This window comes from Nematolebias whitei, chromosome 5, assembly GCF_014905685.2.
Source record: "Nematolebias whitei isolate Nwh7 chromosome 5, NemWhi1, whole genome shotgun sequence".
Classification (NCBI taxonomy): Eukaryota; Metazoa; Chordata; class Actinopteri; order Cyprinodontiformes; family Rivulidae; genus Nematolebias; species Nematolebias whitei.
Window position 1 is genome coordinate 6,650,057 of NC_056502.1, and position 17,184 is coordinate 6,667,240.

The 17,184-nt window shown below is 39.2% G+C and overlaps 1 protein-coding gene across 6 annotated transcripts in view; it reads left to right on the forward strand.

Annotated features, from left to right (window-relative positions):
* Nucleotides 1-15,298, forward strand: part of cspg5a (chondroitin sulfate proteoglycan 5a) — a 65,207-nt gene extending 49,909 nt beyond the window's left edge. The window contains exons 4-7 of one of the 6 annotated variants that reach the window (XM_037676116.1): nucleotides 2,989-3,067; nucleotides 7,771-7,827; nucleotides 12,754-12,855; nucleotides 14,336-14,412. In XM_037676116.1, the coding sequence (XP_037532044.1) occupies nucleotides 2,989-3,067; nucleotides 7,771-7,827; nucleotides 12,754-12,840 (223 nt within the window). In that variant the 3' untranslated portion in view covers nucleotides 12,841-12,855; nucleotides 14,336-14,412. Of the gene's footprint in view, nucleotides 1-2,988; nucleotides 3,146-7,770; nucleotides 7,828-12,753; nucleotides 12,856-14,335 lie in introns of all 6 variants that reach the window. The other 5 variants (XM_037676114.1, XM_037676117.1, XM_037676112.1 and 2 more) reach the window with 5 other exon arrangements.
* The last annotated feature ends 1,886 nt before the right edge of the window (nucleotides 15,299-17,184 follow it).

Consider the following 17,184-nt stretch of genomic DNA (forward strand, 5'->3'; position numbering starts at 1 on the left):
TTTTTAACAAAAAAACGAAGTCCAGATGACATGATTCAACCTTTTTTGTTGTTATTTCCATTATCTTGTTTTTGTTAAAGAACAACTAAACGATGATTCTGCAGTTCAGCTTTAAATAAAAACTTTAAATTGTTTTGTTTTGATGAGATATTTTGCACAGGAACAAATACCCAGGGGGTCTGCAACCTTTACGATCAAAAGAGCCATTTTGACGCTTTCATTCACGTTAAACGTGTCCGGAGCCGCAGCAACCTGCGTTATCAACTGGTGGCCCATGGGCCACTTTAGGTTTGCTGGAGGGGCTTTTGTAGGGGTGACATTGTAAAGCAAAAAAATATCTAATGATTTTTAACATTTATTAAAGTAAATGATTCTTGTAAAGAAGGGGAAAAAATCAGTTTTTACATTTTTTTTTATAAAAAAATTATAAACTATGCAGACATTTGTTCATATAAAGAAATAAAGCGTCAAGTTAAAGCGTGTTTCTTCTTGTGTTTGCTCCAGTGTTCACGTTTGCAAAAGAAATGACAGGAAAACTGTTGAACTAATCCTTTTTTGTTGTTATAAGAACCAATAAAATTCAGTTTTATGTCAGTTTTGATCGAAGCTTGAAAGAGCCGCTGCAGAGGAACCAAAGAGCCGCGTGTGGCTCCAGAGCCGCAGGTTGCAGACCCCTGCTCTGGAAAAACAGAAGCAAACTTAAATTTAAATATATTTTAAAAGCCTAATAACTACAAGTCTAAGACCAGGACATGATCATGAATATTTAACCCAAACTGACCTTTTCCTGATACATAATCAGATGGATGCCTCTTAATAAATGCATTTATTGAACATGAATATCTGACAACATGAGAGAAGAACAGATGATGTGATTCTCTGCGACAGAAGATTAGAGCAACATTAAATGTTCCACTGACAACAGACTGGACCTTTCCTTGTTATAAATAAGATCATTTGATGTTTTTATTCAGCATATTTCATCAGCTCTTGTTTGTGGCAGCCGCATAAATAGTTTGATATCATTCAGTTCTTTCTCCCTTTAAAGCAAAAATAAAAACCTGTTTGATTGAACCTACAGTTTTGATTAATTATAGTTGTTAATTCAAACCATTTGTTGTTGAATGACTCTGTTCAAACCTGTGAATAACGTGAGGCTGTTGGAAAAAATCATGGCTGATTCTGCTGTTTACGTGAAAAATAATCTGAGGAGGTTTCACTGAATAGAAAAGCAACAAATTATTCATTCATGAGCTAATCAGTTTTGTGTTTTACGGTAAATTTGGTTAAAAAAACTATTAAAAACATAAATGCAGCACCGGTAAAAATTATTATTTTTTAATGTTTTCATTTCATCTGTTGTAGATTTCTTTAAATGGTTTAAATTCAGCCCAATAATGCTTCTGACTAATTCTCCATCATAATCTTTGAAAGTAGGTAATTTAGTTCAACTAATGTGAAATGATTTTTGATTTAACAAAGAAAAACAGTGACATCATCGCTCTCTGTGCCGACTTCTGCAGTTCATTCTCCGATGCAATTAATGTGTTACAATTAGTTATTTTTTCTCCACTCTTATAGATTCTGTACATTAGTTATAAAATATAATTTTCTCTGGGTTGTGTCTCATTCTTGTGATTCTTTGTGTGATGTTTAGGATGAAGTTCTGAACAATTTATTACCATTAACTGAGAGCTGAGGTGACTAAAAGCAAATCTACCCATGAGAAAAGGTTTCTTTTGTGGTTAACAGATAAATAAATATGAAGTGAAGTCATGTTGTAGCCTTCTTGTCTGTTAGGAACAAGGTAACACTTTCCAACAAGGTTAAGTCAGGTCCTCTGGACGGATTCTTGTTGAAACGTTTCATCTTTTATCCAAAGGACTTCTTCAGTCTGAGGAGCTGCAACAAACTCAGTCTTATAAACAGCACCTTCTCATAGTGGATCAACCAGTTCGCTGGTGACAGCCAGAAGTAGATGTTCACATGAGAAAGGAGGACCAGCAGCCTCACATTGACCTGATGACCGCTTGCTATTCACAGGGGGCTGAGTGATAATAACAATAACAGCATTGTAAGAGGGGGACAGATGGACACGGAGGTCTCCACCCCTGTTTAATGATGGACGAGTTCTGTTCACAAAGACGGCCTCCTTCACTCCTCTGTCAAACCAACGTTCCACTCTATCAAGGATTTGAATATCTTCATCCCTGAACGAGTGACCGCTGGCCTGGAGATGAATAAGGACCACAAAGTCTACACTGGTTTGAGAGAGGAGTGAAGGAGGCCATCTTTGTGAAGAGAACTCGACCATCATTAAACAGGGTGGAGACCTCCATGTCCAGCTGTCCCCCTCTTACAATGCTGTATTTGCTACTGTCACTCAGCCCTCTGTGAATAGCAAGCGGCCATCAGGGAACTCACCATCAGTTGTTAGACTGATGGTCCTCCTTTACCAGGTGAACAGCTAGTTTTCAGAAAACTGGTTGATCCACTATGAGAAGGTTCTGTTTATAAGACTGAGTTTGTTGCAGAACCTCAGACTGAAGAAGTCCTTTGGATAAAAGATGAAACATTTCAACAAGAAGAATCTGTCCAGAGGACCTGATTCAACTTTGTTAGATTTGTCGTCATGGATTATTGAGCATGCATCAGGATGAGGTAACACTGTTCCCAGTATGTTGCATCACAGATAAATGCTTTTAATGGTTTTATTTGTCAAAAACTTGCTAACACTGCTTCTCGCCTTTTTTCCCCCCTCTTGTTTTTCTCTCTGAGAATCTCTTCTTTCCATCTTTTCTTTAAACGTGTCACCTTAAACGTTTTTCCACCTCCTGGTTGTTTCTTTTCGTTTGTTCTTTTTCTCCTTTATTTTCTGCCTTCTTGTGTTTTTCTTCAAATTCTTGTTCTGCTTCAAATCTTCCTCTTTTGTTTTCTGCCCTCCCTCTCTTTCTCACCCCCCTCCCCCCTCCATCCACCAACACCCAGCAGTAAGTACCGGCCTTCATCGGAGCAACACAATGATAATTTCTCGCTGTCCACCATCGCTGAGGGCTCCCACCCAAATGTAAGGAAACTGTGCGACACCCCTCCTAACGTCCCTCATGCCCGTGCATTGGCTTACTATGATAACATTATCTGTCAGGTAACGTGGTTCTCGCCTCTCTCTATCACCCCTTTTCTGCATCTCCCTGCCCCAAACCCTGCCCGGACCCTCGACCTCCCTCAAAATGCATGGGCACGACTACTCTCTGATACTCTGAGGTGGTAAACGCTAAAGGAGGAGGGTGGGCGGAGTCTAAGAGCAAGGATGGACAATTGGACAAATAAATCTAAACGCTACACAATCACTTTGAAAAACAAAGTTTTACTTATACATCCAAAACATATTTTAATGTTTTTGCATGAAAAATTAGATTTATATTATATTGGTGAAAAAAGAAAACCTGCACAAGTGATATTCTACATTTTTTGGCTAAATATAGAACTATAACTAATAGTAATGAAATGTTATAAAGCTCTCAACAGATTTGTGATCAGAAATCTACTGCAGACACAAGAATACAAACACGGGGAAGATGAACTCTTTCTTGCAGCCCACATTGATGCGTAGAAGCCAGCGTTCACAGAAGAACCAGTCCCTTTATTAGATAAAGTTATTAAATACACATGAAGATCTTACAATTTCTGGGAGACCTTATTTAGAGAAGTTTAGGTTAATGAGCGTAAAAGTTTTGCTAATACCCTCTAAAGACAAGGACACGGTGGCAGCACAAACACTTTTAACAACCACTTTTGTTCATTTGTAAGTACTATTTTTACTTTTTGTCACAGTTAATGTTAATATATACCAGACCTATTCAACTGGAGGCTCAGGGGCCAAATCAGGTCCAAGAGGGAGCTCAGTGTGGCCCACCAGTGGGTTAATTTTTAAATAAAAACTAGATTTTAAACCATAAAACAAACTTACTTAATGACAATAACTGCTGGACGTCCGGCCCCTGAGCTCTTGGCTTTCAGTAACTGTGTCCCACAGAGTAATTTAGTTAATAGCCCTGGTGTACACCATAAGCAAATCATTTTTAAATTGCCATCTAAAGATTTTCCAAGAAACCTAACATGACCCCCCACAGTGGGGTGACAACACCGACTCTAGGAACCACAGTTCTAAGGTTCAAGGTCCTTTGTTGTCGTCCTCATCACATGTGGTACATGAGGTGGAACAAAACTGTGTACTCAAGGTCCCAGTTATACCCAAAAATAACAATAATATAAAGTATAAAAATAAACAGCATATAGGGATCTAAGCTACACGCTAAACAATAATATAATATAATACGGTGTATTAAACAGCAGCCTGAACATGAGTCTGTTGTGAGCAGAGGGGTATGAATACAGCAGCTTAAAGTAAGAAATCAGCAGCATGGATGATCAGCAGCATGGATAGTGTTAAATCACCAATAACAATAGCAGCATAACAATGAACCCTTCTAGTTTTACAGTATTTAATGATTTGGTTTTCTATATGTTTGTTTTAAAAGCAACCACGCAGACTTTTTAAGTATTTTAAAGTAAAATTGAGGATCCAACTCTCAGTTGGACTCATTTGGACACTAATCTGGTTGGACCGTGTCACGGTAAAGACCAGTTCTGTAGGTGAACGAGGACACAGAGGCAGCCACGGGTCAGAGGTTAAACCAAACTGAATATTTACAGGCTGTCATTAAAATCCAGCTGCCAGTCGAGCCACCTCGACTTTAATCTGACCAGTTAAAGAGAACTATCCTCGCAGCGACCCGTCCCACCCTGCCTCCTGACCTGCTCTCTCTCTGATCACCTCTTTGCATCAGTCTGTCATGGCATGTCTGCTCTGTCGCTAACATGTTCCACCCAGTGGCCATGTCAGCCGCCGCAGCTCGGCTTTGATTTCTGTTTACGAATCTTTACTTTCAGCAGCAAAAAGATGTACCCTTAACTTGTTTATCCTGGAAGTGGGTGGGGCAAACAGGGAGGGGCTGTTACAACTTGTCCAGGTGGTTCCTGGGAAAGAAATTGCAACAGGTAAGTTTGTTGGATATGACAAGCTGGCGGTCGCCATCAGGATAAACATCTGCGATGCAACATCCAGCGGACCTCGTGAGCCGAAGCATGCGTAGCTGGTAGTTGTAGCAGCATGTGTTGTGGTAGCGCTACAACAAATACTTTTTATTTTAAGTTGAAGTGATTATACGATGTGGTACCACCCTCTAACAACTCCATCAGTAGTTGTGTTCATCTTGTAAAGGAAGAATGCTCTGATAATTCTTATTTATTTCCCCCATGAATTAGTTTTATAATTATAATTATTCCCCTCCAGTTCATTGTAACTCCAAACCATATTCACCCAGACACCCCCACCATTATCACTTCCTGAACCTTTAGCTTCTAGCTCAATACATCCTTACAAACCTTTAACACAGTGGGTTGAATAGTATAAACTTTTATTGCACTTGGCTGAATAGTATTTAATGTAAATAGCTAACTAGAGAAACTCTGCTTCCTGTGGAAATGCAGCGTGAATGCTTAATGCAGAAGAACTTGCTGAAAAACAGCTAAAATTAGCTAGAAACATGCTGAAATCTAGTTGAAATGGAAGAAAAAACTCAACTAAATTGCAGAATAAAGCAGAACAAACAGATTTTTGCTGAATTAAGATTAAATAGGCAGAAATGAGCACAAAAATTAGGGAATCAGCTTTAAAAAAAGGTGAAATTAACAAAAAGTAGCTGAAAAGGTACAACAAGCTTAAATTAGCAGAAGGAAGTACAGAGAGCACGTTTGTCCAATTAGGTTCAAAGAATGAAAATGAGCACAAAGTAGAAAATATATGAAGAAGCAGAAATGAGCAAAAAAAAAAAAACAGCTGAAAAGTAGCTAAAAAAGCAGAAAGAAGCTGTAATTACAAGGAAGTGGAGACGGCACATTGGGCTGCAAAAAGTTGAAATAAGTGCAAAAAATGTGAAATGAGCTGAAAAAGTTAAAATTAGCATCAACAGCTAAATAGTAGCTGAAATAGCAGAAAAAGTTGAAACTTGCAGAAATAAGCTGAAAGGGGCATAACAAGCTGAAATTAACTGAATGTAGCTGATTTAAAAAAAAAATTGCACAAGGAATGTGAAAGAAGCTGAAGCAGAACAAAATATGAAAGGAGCAGTAAAAGGTTGTAAACAGATCTAAAGATTTCAAGGATGTAAAATGAGCTCAATTCATTTATTATGAGCAAAAAAAGTGGCAGAAAAGGCTAAATATTTCAAAAGGCTAAAGTTATCTATACCAAAAATCATAGCAGGATTGTCCTGAAAGAGCTGAACATTTTGATATGATTTGTTGAAATAGCACAAAATTATGGAACAAGAAAGATGCTGAAAAACTTATGGATTAGATCAAGTAATCTGAATATTAAATATAAACAAAAGTGTGAATGCTTAATAAGCACATTGTTGTTTCAGTGGGTTAACTCAGAAACAAGTAAAGATACCTCAGATTTTATTTATTTATTTGGTGCTGAAGCTGCATTTTATTTTTTTACAAGTATCTTTGGTGGATGTTTGTTCAAATATATCAAATATTTCTGCTGCCAAGTTTCAGCTAAACTGACCACTAACAACTGGTTTGGGTTTCTTCTGGCAAAAACAAACTGTGTGCAAATCTTTCAGGTTTCCCTTGTTCAAATTTCAGGATTTTTGTTTAATTGATTTCTAACTTTAAACCTAATAAATTCTTTGCATTTTTACGTTCTATAAGAACAGAATTCAGTTTGGAAAACGTTTAACGAATGCACAAGACAATTTGGTTTCCTTCACATCGCTTTTGTTAATCTCAATTCATTAATTTTCAACTACTTTCTGCTTGTCAGTTTAAATAATGATGATTATTAAAATCGCTGAAGTTTAGCAGCAAACAATTATTCAGGTTTTTACACATGTGGAACTTTGTGCCTCTTTCATCTGGTACGTGCATCACATCTGCTTTATAATAAAATAAAAAAAGGACTCGGGTTGCAACTTCAAAAGCCACTGAGTCGTTAAAGTTACATTTTATTTATCTGATCCGGCTGAGTTTAAAATATTAATTCTCCTGAGAAACGAGTGGCGTAAATCAAACTGGACACGCAGGATGGATTCTGGACTGGATGAAAATAAACCAAACTTCACTGTGAAGTACCTTTAATCATCATGCTTAGATGTTTAATATATATAAAAAAATACTTTCAGTTACTATTCAATCCAGATTATTTTAAAACTTTAGACATCCTCGGACCAAAACTCACATCTTTCCCTAAATAATCCCAGAATGCACCCTGTAATAGAGCAAATAACCGCAGCTCCTGTGTGAACTAACAGTCCTGTGTCTGTGCCACTTTGGTTGAGAACTTCATCACAAATATCTGAACGTTCTGGTGAAGATCCAGACAGCACCAGAGAGGCTGAGATTACAGAGTGTGTAGCCGGCTGGGAATATCAGCTGACATCTGAAAGGAAGTCGAGTCACTCCTACTGTTGGCCTCTGTCTCCAGCTCTCCGTCTCTCGGTCTGATTTATCTCCGTCTCTTCCTGTCTGCTTCTTAATCTCTCCGTATTGTCTCCGATTCTCTGGTCCTCCGACTCCTCCTCCTTCTTTCTGTCCACTTTCCGTCTCTCTCTCTCTCTGTCCATCCCTGTCTCTTTCTCTGAGGATGCCTTGTATAGTTTTTGAGGAGTATAACCCTTTGCCCCATCCCCCTCCCCTCAGAAAACCATGAGCAGATACACCTGGGAGTGTAAGACCAAAGAGGAGTCCGACTGTGAGGTAAGACCAAATTTCAAATGTCAGATAGTCCCGAGTCCCTGTCACCCCCTCCCAAACAGCTCTGTCATTGTTACTGTGGCCCTGTCCGTCACCCGTCCCGACTATCCGTGGATCCGTCTCACTTACACGATAAATACAAACACAAATCTGTGCTCATGTTTAAAGAAGCAAAATAACTTGAGCTGCGTGGATGCAAACATCAACGTGGCTCAGAATGAACTTAAATCTTTCCTCCTCCATGCATCTTTGATTATTTGCTTTAATCAGTAATAAAACACAAACTGATGTGTTGAATTTATCTTACGAGGACATCTGAAATCGCAAAACATATCTAAATACATGGAAGTTCTGTAACATTGTGCAGTCTTCTTATAATTTCTGATATTTACATTAAATAAATAAGTTCAGTTTTATAAAGGTTTTAGAGCAAACAAACAGAATCGGTTGTTTTATCATTTAAAAATGAACTATGGTAAAACTAATAGTGTTATTAGCGTCACAGCTTGTGAAAAGAGTTGGATTCATATTTTCTAGAAGCTTTATTTGGTCTGATAAAGTAAATATCTAGATTCTCAATTAATTTCAAGGTACTCGTTGCAACGTCACGAAGACCGATCAAAGCAAAAATTAAGTTATAAACTAAATTCTGCTTTTTTTCCTCTCATAATGATGATAAATGTGTCCTTAAATTGATAATCTGTGACCAGATTTCAACTGAAGTGACTAAAAGTAGGTCAACAATAGCAACGTCCATGGTAAAGACATTAGTGATCAAGAAGTCCAATAATTTTAATGTAACGACACACATTTACTCAGATTTGTTGAGTAAATTGGTGCTATATTTAAACTGAATTCATACTCATATTTCATAATCCCATGTCACCACACTGTATGAGGAAAACTAAGCTCTTTCAAACTGCACCAACTGATATAGCTCAGGATTTTATTTAATTTATGTTACATTCATTGACTGGTAGAACCCATGTGCAGGCAGGACTCGGAGAACTCGGGATTTAAAGTAGAATATATATATTTAATAAAGAAAAAAACAAAAGCTGACGTGCAGCACACTGACTTAATCTCAGGGATGACACGGAGGAAGATGAACACCGTACAAGATGCTGAGGAACGCAGAGACTGATATACAGATGTTAACGAACAGACAATGACAAACACCTGGGGAAGCAGCAGGTGCTAAATCATTTTAAATAATTTATTTAAAATAAAAGAATCATCAGCCAATCTTATGTCCAATCTTTAAAAAAATCGCGGTAGAGCGAGTCCGTGAAAAACGAACCGCGAAGTAGCGAGGGACTACTGTAATCTCTCGTACAAGGATGTCCTGGACAATGTGCAACCACAACATTACACTTACAGCAACAGTCTTAATAACAGTAATATGAAACTGTTTACAACAAAACATCTGGTAACAAGACAAACTGTACAATGTAAATGTAAAAAGTATCACAATTTAAGACATTTAAATGTTACAGGTGCAAGATGGGATTAAAACCTCTGACGGTTGTTGTTTAAAACTAGATAAAGGAATAAAAGAGGTCGTTCCAAGCACATGGGCTGAAATAGGACACACTCATCTTTCCTGACTCTGTGACTCTGATATAAAATATAATTAAACTTATTTTCTATTTGATATACAAATACATAGTAAAACTACTTGAAATTGCCATTTATTGTGTACCAAAGTTGAAAAACCACACAGTAACATAAATCATAATCTTTTAAGTCATTGCACCCCCCCACACACACACACAAACCCACAGATAACGATTTTATTGCACGAAGACATCCTTTCAGAAAAACTGGAGGATTTTCAGAGAAAGTAAACACAAAGCCTTTTTCCTGCACAGGAACATAAGCAGCATTATTTCCCTGCAGTAATAAAACTCTTTGTGTTTCCTTCATGGTGACAGGCGTGTCCCCGACGCCCCCTCCCAAAGTAATTCAGCCGAGTGCAGCCATCCCCGCTCCTCTGCAGCACACGGCAGAATGGACTTGTTTTCTGTCAATAGTAAATAAATTCAGTGCAGACAGTAGATTGACCGGTCAGAGCTAGCTGTAAATTTTAAGAGGGTTTTATTTTCATCGACTCAGTCGGCTGCTGGCGACCTCACAGCCGACTTCACCTGAAGTCAAAATGCAGCAGTTTTGCAGTAAAATTATGCATTTACTAAAATAATGCATGCTTTACTGCTGCAGCCCTTAATACAGCAAGACTAAGAGCGTCTTCAGCGTTTTTTTAATCAGTGATGCTGTCATTGAAGCATCTGCACTCTAACTTTTGTGACGTACATTTCAAGAACAAACGAAAAAAATATATATTTTTGTTGAAAATTTAAATTAAAATGATCACAAGACATATAAAATTTGAATTTGAAGGCAACAGCACTGACTAAAGATCTTCTTACTTTCTTTACATTGATGTGAAGGTATAGGCTTTTATGACATCCTGACCAGATGTGTCCAGAAGTGATTAACTGATATAAACAATCAAGTTGCATGATCAAAACAACACATTTAAATGTCAAATGATGAATGTCTTCGATGTGCTCCTTCACTGGATATCTGGAGACATGAAGACTTACCTTACTTTCCACCGTACACGTCACAACGCCGTATAAGTCGCTTCAGTCCTAAAAAATCTAATTAAGTGAAAAAAAAAACATAAATAAGTCGCATCTATTATGTGGCACCGCTGACAACCCAGAAATGTGGGCCGGTGTTCGATTGGCTGCCAAATGGCGGCCGCGGGAGCATGCACGAGAGGACTTTAACAAGAATTTAACAAGCTTAACACTTAAAAACAATTATTTGTTTGCTTGAAATTATAGTAAAGATGTGTCTCAGTTGAACTTTTCCTTAATAAATGCACTTTATTGGTCAAATCAGCTGCATTTCGCCTGGGCGGCGCAGCGAGATGAAGCTGATTTGATGTTTGCTCCAGGAGTTCCAGAATGAGGCGAAGGTGGCTCTGTATGGCAAGCCAAGTGTCTCATTAATAGCCACCTTTACCTATTATTGAGACACTTTGCTTGTCATAATAGTCGAGGGCCCCCTAGTGGCTGAAAATGGTAATGTTTAATATTTTCCATGTCAGAATGAATGAAATTGTCAGATCTCAGCCAAAAATTGGGTTATAAATGTGAGGGAAAAACTGTATATTAGTCGCTTCGCTGTATAAGTCACAGGACGTGCTAATTTATGCAAAAAGGTGCGACTTATACAGTGAAAAATACGGTAATTGAATATGTTTTTGAGCATTGGGTTAAACAGGACACAAGTCAAGTCAACTTTATTTATAGAGCACATTTAAAATAGAAGCTGTTACCAAAATGCTTAACAATAACATCAATGAGAGTAAAATTAATGGAAAAAATAACACACACTAATGATACAGTACTGAAAAATTAATTAAAAGCATTATCGGTAAATTTAAAAAAAACATAAAAACACAGAACAAAAAACACGAAATCAACTGTGTGAAATGCCAGAGAAAACATGTTTTTAGCAGAGATTTGAACAAAAGGGAGGTGGCCTGCCTAATGTTGGGGGGCAGCTTGTTCCAGAGTTTGGGGCCCATGACTGAAAATCACCTCTGAGCTTCAGGCTTGTTTTTGGAACAGCCAAAAGCAGCTGATCAGATGATCGCAGGGCTCGAGAAGGAACATGTGGCTCCAGTAGCTCAGAGAGATAAAAGGGTGCGAGGCCATTTAGGCACTTGTAGGTCAACAGGAGAATTTTAAAATCTATTCTAGTATGCACAGGGAGCCGGTGAAGGGAGGACAGAACTGGTGTAATATGCTCAAACCTGCGTTTTCTGATTAAAAGCGGAGCAGCAGCATTCCGGACGAGCTGGAGACGCGAGCTGGAGGCCTGGCTGACCCCAGCATAAAGTGCATTACAGTAGTGCAGTCGGGTCGTGATAAAGGCATGGACTAGTTTCTCAAGGTCGGGTCTGGACAAGACTGGCTTAAGCTTAGCTACCTGCCTTAATTGGAAGTAGATTTGTATTTGGGCAACGGCTGAACTAACGTCCATTTGGGCTTTTGATGGATCGCTGCCTGGCAGTATAGTCCCATCTGAACTTAAATGAACTTTTTTTTTTACCTCTTTCAAGGCCGGTCAGCGTGCGGTCTAATGGCTGCGTGCGGCTGGTGAAATTATGGCAAGCCATGTTGCCATCTAATTGGATCGTCAGCCAATAAAAAAACGGCACCGACCTGGCCCGCACATTAAGCACATTATTATAGCCCTGCCCTAATCTGGGTCGGGCCAGGCTCCGGGTTCGGGTTAGCAATGACAGCTCTAACTGGAAGAAGCTTTTCTGCAGAACAGATGATTTGTTTGTCAAACTTGAAGTCAGAATCTAAAACTACCCTGAAATTTTTAACAGACTGATAAGATATGGCTGAAGGGAGGGACAACGTGCATCACCGTTAAGATTTTGAGCTATTTTTGTCGTGATACGTTTTTGTGTGTAGCACTCACAGGATTCCTTTTTGTGCTGAAAAGCAGAGATGCTGCCAGAAATACATTTCTACTGAAATAACCCGCACCTGTGTCTCTGACTAACAGCACTGCCAAATTTTAGGGATGCTAAATCAAACATTTAGTGCTTTAATGCACACAAATATCAGACTAACACCGTCGCCTAAAGCAACAGCAGTAATTTCTAAAAGTAAACATTAAACTGATGATTCTTTTAACGCCTTTGTACAAAAAGACACCAGAAACCATTCATGCGCCTCCATCTTCATCTCCATCATCAGAACCCTGTTTATCTCTGTTCCCACTCTCCCAAAAGTTACTCCCACACAAAAGTCCTTGTGACTGTGCTCCACCCACTGCCCACACCCCTCCACCCATGCACAGCAACAATAAAGTCCAACAAACACAAACATTTTCCAGTTTCATGCTGACGGGAGGACAGAGGGCCCCTATCCCGTAACCATGGAAGTGACATACCCACACGTCCTGCCTGAAGTTACTATCTAGGCCAACAGTCATCGGGTAAATTCTTTCACTGCTCTTCCTTTCTAACTGTGCCATTGACTTCAAATGCAAACATTCACTTAGGGGGTGTTTGCAAATGGCACAGGCCTCAGGGTCTTGTTTAAATGTGTGTGAATGAGAACATCTATATCTCACCAAGTGTGTGTGTGTCTGTATGGGTGGGCACTCTCAAGTGTGGTTGTGACAAAGAGGCACAGAGCGACGCCCCAGGATGCCTCGGTGCAGCCAAGTCGATGATGCCATGCAAAATTAATGGGGCTAAGAGGCTGGAAAACAGAGCTCGAATGGACTCTGCCATCAATTTTTCCCCCTCTGACCTTAATTAAATGCAGATGAATTAAAGTGAAACCACTAAACACGATGTTTTACCCCTCCAGCAGCTGCTTGGGTATGTATGACGGTGGTACGCACAAATAATCAGCCAGCGTGGACTGTTTATTTTGTTTTAGTTTTGGGGAAAAGACGGCGGAGATGGGACGGTGTTCTGCATGAGCGATCGTTTCTGTTCACGGGGTGCACTGCGTGAGTCTTGCATGTGCATGTGCATGTGCTTCCTGGGGAGAGAAGGGGCGGTTGACGATCGCTCATGCAGCTCATCTCGGTACCTCCCCGGATAAACACACCAAGCCAGCCGAACATGGTGATTTTCAAACAGCGGCGCGTTCAGGCAACAAAAATGGCTGCTGTTGAACGTTTTTTTTGACGATGGCTGAACCCTGATTGTTGTGAACATTTGTTTGCAACGTTTATGGTCTTCGAAAGTTTAAAAGACTTTAATATTAGACATAATATTGCGTTCCAACATCTTAAAATACAATGACATTAAGAAATATCCCAATGAAACAGTAATACCCAACACTTTGCATATTTTAGTGTCAGGTTCAGGAAGTTAAAGTGAATTTTTATTAGTGAGAGATTTAATTGGTTTCAGTTCACTTTATTTGTTTGGAAATCCACCGTCCAATTCTTTACATTGATAAATCTGAATATTTATTTCTGTAAGCTATAACTAACAGACACCCAACCATCAATATTTCATTTTTCACACATGTGGCCTTTCAAATTTTCTCCGCTATAAAATCTGTATGGTGCCGCACAGACGGGATCAGCCGCAGCCGTTGTTCACAGCATCAGGCGTCACTTAATCAGTGACTAGTTTTTAAAAAATAAAGTCACTAAAAGTGAAAAGATTTGCAGCAGAACCCATCAAAGTATAGAAACACCATGGTGGATGTTTTTAAAGCGTGAATATGGAACATGGCATTTATTTTTGTGCATAAAGTTTTATCTTTGCTTTTATCAAAACTTTTACCAGATAAAAAATATGTAGGCAAAAAAAGTATATATTTTTTTATTATTATTATATTCCTTATTTTGTGCAGAATGATAAATGAATATAAAGTATGTTTTTCTCCATGAAGCTAATTATACTTTATGCCCCGCCCCCCAACCCCTCCACTTCCGTTCACACTTTTAGGATGATCCTCATTCCCAGAACAAGCTGGAGGACCCAGTCAAGGCCCCGCCCAAGGAAGACGACGCCCTCAACATCCACAACTCTCTGACCCCCAAACACGAGAACCACAAGGTCCTGGGCGAGGAGAACTCCTCGGAGGTAAACTCACTGCAGAACAACATGATGTGAACCAAAACTAAACGCCGAGCAACCTGACAACACCACACAGAAAACTACAAGGTGCACCGGCAACGGGCGTCCCTGCAACCCCCCTGCTTTTAATTGCCCGTTGCCGAGTGAGCCTAACCGGTCAACCAACCAGCCTGCCAACAAACCAGCCAACCAACTCAGTCTGCAACTGTCTCTGACACGGCACCACTGCCACGAGCGGCCAAAACCCGTACACCGCCGCCCCTGTCCACCCCACCCCAGCTGAAAGTAACCCCACCCAACCCGCCTCACCCTACAGCATCCTTACATTAGACCACACCCCTGTTTTGAAGCTCCGCCCCTCTCATTTCTATCACCACGCTCTTCCTGTTCTTTTTCACCCGAACACACACGCACACGACGCATACGCATACTGTGAAAAGATGAACACACTTATATGTAAACACTCACCCCCACCCCCCACCCCCCTCCCCACCTGCCTGCATTGGTGTATTTTGTAAAAAGAAAGAAATCATACAGAAGTTTAAAAACGTGGGTGAAAAATTGTTGTAAAAGAAAAAAAAAAGATAATGCTACTGAGAGTTTTTGATGTTTGTCTGACTAATCCAGTGAGTATGTATAAATATTGGAAAAAAAAAAAAAAAGTTTGCTTGGATTCATTTAAAGGAAGCAACACAATGTGTCTTGGTTTTGATTGATGTGGTTTCTAATCCTTTGATGTACTTGGTTTTTTTTTTTTGTACTTTTTGGAACTTTAGACAAAGAACAAACAAATGAAATTCAGACAGTTGTTGAAATAAATCCTTTTTAAAATGACCTCTCTGGATCCTGTGTTTTCCTCCGTGTCCTGCTTGTTCCTTCCCTCTGGAATCCGACGCTCTCTGCATGGCTTTGAACGCAGCTTCTTCAGTCCCGGCTGTCGTCCGTGTGTTTCTACGCTGGCTCAAACTTAGGCCTCAATGACGTCTGACTTCTTGATTTCCACATCTAAAGTTAAAAAGTTAATTTACCTTTTGATTTACTTCAGATTATTAGAATAACCAACAAAGTTCAGTCAGGTCATAGAGTTTCTTTTTTTTTTTTTGAGACGTTTCATCCTTCATCCAAAGGACTTCATCAGTCCGAGGAGCCACAACAAACTGAGTCCCACAAGCAGCACAACTACATAGTAGACCAACCAGTTTGCTGGTGATAAGATGGTTTCTGGGGCCCACCCTCTCCCCCGTCGACTCCTCTGGGGCAGTCAAAGTGGTTCAAAACATCAAAGTTCATCTGGATGGTTTCTTTTTTTTGTTATTTTTGAGATATTTTGTCCTTCATCCAAAGGACTTATTCAGTCAGTGGCGCCACAACAAGCAGCACACTCATGTAGTGGACCAACCAGTTTGCTATAATGATAAGGACTGATGATGTCCTTTGGATGAAGGATGAAACATCTCAACAAACAAACAAACAAAAGAAACCATCCAGATGACCTGATTGAACTTTGTTGGATTTTCTACCTGGATTATTGAGCATGAACGTTGATGTTTGGAACCACTTTGGCGATGGCTGTCACAGAGGAGATGACAGGGTGGGCCCCAGAAACCATCTTATCAAGAGCAAACTTAGTTGGTCCACTATGTGAGTGTGTTGCTTGAGGGACTGAGTTTGTTGTGGCTCCTCGAACTGATGAAGTCCTTTGGATGAAGAACGAATCGTCTCAATTTAAAAAAATAAAATAAACCGTCCAGATGAGCTGACTGAACTTTGTTGGATTTTCTACGTGGATTATTGAGCATGAACTTTAATTATTAGAATAAATTTTGAACTTTAAAGACTTTTCTCAGCTCAAAACTGAGATGTGCGGAGCTGCAAGGTGTGAAAACTGCATGCGACTCCGAACATTTTAGTTCTGGATTGAGAAAGGCTTTTAAGTACAGAAGATAAGTTTAGTTGCTTTGATTTTAAATTCTTAGTAGCAGGTTGAGGTACAATTTTAAAGGAATTAACATAATTCTATATTTATATATATGTATAAAACGTGATAATATATTGTACGCTTCTGTATAAAGTGTAAAATCAAAGTAAATACCAAGTCCGAGCGCTCACAGTACCTCAGCTCAAAGTCTGACTTGCTCCTAAAACTTGCAGCACATTTCCCTCAGCTGCCTTTTGGTCATGAACATTTGGTACCAATCATTTTTATTTAGGCATAATTTCAGCTTGAGTCACACTTTGAACTTCCCAAAGATTTAAACAATATCCAGATTAACTTACCGACAGATCACTGATGAGTCATTTTCACAAATAAACTTGACTAACCTCAGTCATTTTCTCTTATTTTTAGGTTTTACAGGTTAGTAACGTTCCTTATGAGTGAAATTCCAACAATGTTCACGAATGGGGGTTTTGTAACATCGACTCTGCCTCACTGACGTCACATTTAAGGATAAATATCAAATTATAATTGTGCATTCTGCCTAGGAATATAATAGGAGGGATGGACAACAAGAACTTGAATTTCATTATTTCTGAACTTGTCAGTTTTTAAACCTCTAATAAGAATTTGCTGTTAAAAAAAACTAAAGTAAAAGAGTGACATCCTGCTGCCAAACAGTCTGATTTAAAACTAAACTGGGTATAGATTTTTTAAGATATATTTCTTACCAAACTGAGGATGCACAAACTGTCCCACCTGATCGGTGAAGGAGGAAATC